Source organism: Egretta garzetta, unplaced genomic scaffold (assembly GCF_000687185.1).
Source record: "Egretta garzetta isolate BGI_Z169 unplaced genomic scaffold, ASM68718v1 scaffold16, whole genome shotgun sequence".
Lineage (NCBI taxonomy): Eukaryota > Metazoa > Chordata > Aves > Pelecaniformes > Ardeidae > Egretta > Egretta garzetta.
In genome coordinates, this window is record NW_009260022.1 from 5,904,753 (window position 1) to 5,906,577 (window position 1,825).

Here is a 1,825-nt window from a genome sequence, read left to right on the forward strand (position 1 = left end):
CCCGGCCGGGGGAGCCCCACGGCCGCCTACCAGCCGCCTCCTCCTCCCCCCGCCGCGCCTCCGCCTCCTGCCCCCTGCAGCGGGGTTACCTGTCACGGGGAGCCCGCTAAATTTTACGGATACGATAACTTACAGAGACAGCAGATTTTTACGACACAGCAAGAGGCCGAGCTGGTACAATATCCTGACTGTAAATCGTCCAGTGCTAATATTGGCGAGGAACCAGACCACTTAAATCAGAGCTCGTCTCCTGCTCAAATGTTTCCCTGGATGAGACCACAAGGTTGGACGCAGTCAAAAATTTGCTTCCATCTCACGTCTGAGTTTGAAACTTTCTTTTCCTCCTCCCGCTTCCTTCTCGCTGCCTCTCGCTCCCCGCCTCTGCCTCCCTCTCTCCCTCGCCTCTCTCCCCGCGATTCCTATCGGCGCGGCGGCTTGCGAGAATAAAGCGATACCGTAAGCGAACAGAAACCTCTGCGGAAGGCGGCTGCCACCCCAAGAGTAGCCTTGAAGTCGCCTCCCGGGCACCGAGGTGCAGCTGAGACACTCGCCCGGCTCCCGGGAAGGGTGCAGGGCCGGGGGGTGCCGGTTACCGGATAGTGAAGTGACCCCGTAAGCTCGGTCCCGCAAACCCCGGTGCAGGGGGAGAGCGGAGGCGCTGCGTGCATCTGCTATTGCTGTTTTCCCCGCACTCGTGTGTAAAGCTCCAGGCTCCTCCGTGCCCCCCGCTTTCTCTCCCTGCGTTTCCGCGGGGCTCCTCCCGAGGGATTTCCAGAGGGACTCGAGCCCTCGCTCCCTGCCTGAGCCTTGTTTTGAACGACCACACCAACCTCCAAACCCCTGTGTTTTTGTTTTAAACAGCAGCGCCGGGTAGGAGGAGAGGAAGACAAACATACAGCCGATTCCAGACTCTAGAGCTGGAAAAGGAGTTCCTCTTTAACCCCTATCTGACCAGGAAGAGGAGGATCGAGGTGTCCCACGCACTAGGACTCACCGAGAGGCAGGTAAAGATCTGGTTTCAGAACAGGAGGATGAAATGGAAAAAGGAGAACAACAAGGACAAATTCCCCGCTTCCAGACAGGAGGGAAAGGAAGGGGAGGCCAAAAAGGAAGCACATGATCTGGAAGAAGACAGAGCTGAAGGCCAGACGAATTAAATTTTGCCCTAAAAGCCTTTGCGAAAGGCTATAAAAAAACCCCAACCAGCGCCGTAGCCCGACATCTCGGCCCGTCTCCCCCTGTACGTGGGACGAGTGACCCCGTGTCCCTCTGCTAGACGTTTCTCTGCTTCGGGTGCTTCACTTGTTTGTGGTTTTGGTTTGGTTTGGTTTTAGCCGTATCCGGAACAATCTCTAGATTTAACAGTTCATCTGCATCTTTTGGAAATTTGATACAGAGTTTGTAGCAATACATGTCTAATGATATATATAAAATACATATTTTTTTTGCAACCTTAAAAGACGGTGATTGCGGGAAACGACGTAAACTTCCTAATAATAAATACCAATAAGCGAGACATTTAACAATGCTTTATTAATCAAGACAAGTGCACTTGTACTTTTTAAAATTCCTGTTAAGTAAATTAAATAAATTTAATAAATTTGAAGAAAATATCTTAGAAATATATTTAACCTTCTGCTATTGATATTTGATTAAAATAAACCAAATTTATTCAAACGTAAAATGTATCGGCTTCTCGATATCCTGTTGGTAACCCACTCCTCCGGTAACCCTCAGAGCCTCTCCGCGCCCGGACTCTCTCCCTTCCGCGCCTTTTCCCCGCCTTCCTCCGGTGCGGGGTGTTTCTGCGGGCTCCGGGAGCAGC

General features: G+C 51.8%; 1 protein-coding gene across 1 annotated transcript; it reads left to right on the forward strand.

Moving 5' to 3' along the window:
* Positions 1–1,157, forward strand: HOXD8 (homeobox D8; the record flags this gene model as incomplete). The annotated part of the gene is made up of 2 exons (XM_009640734.1): positions 1–283; positions 862–1,157. Coding segments are annotated over 2 exons (579 nt in total), but the record flags the coding sequence as incomplete, so codon positions are not given.
* Between the last annotated feature and the right edge of the window lie 668 nt (positions 1,158–1,825).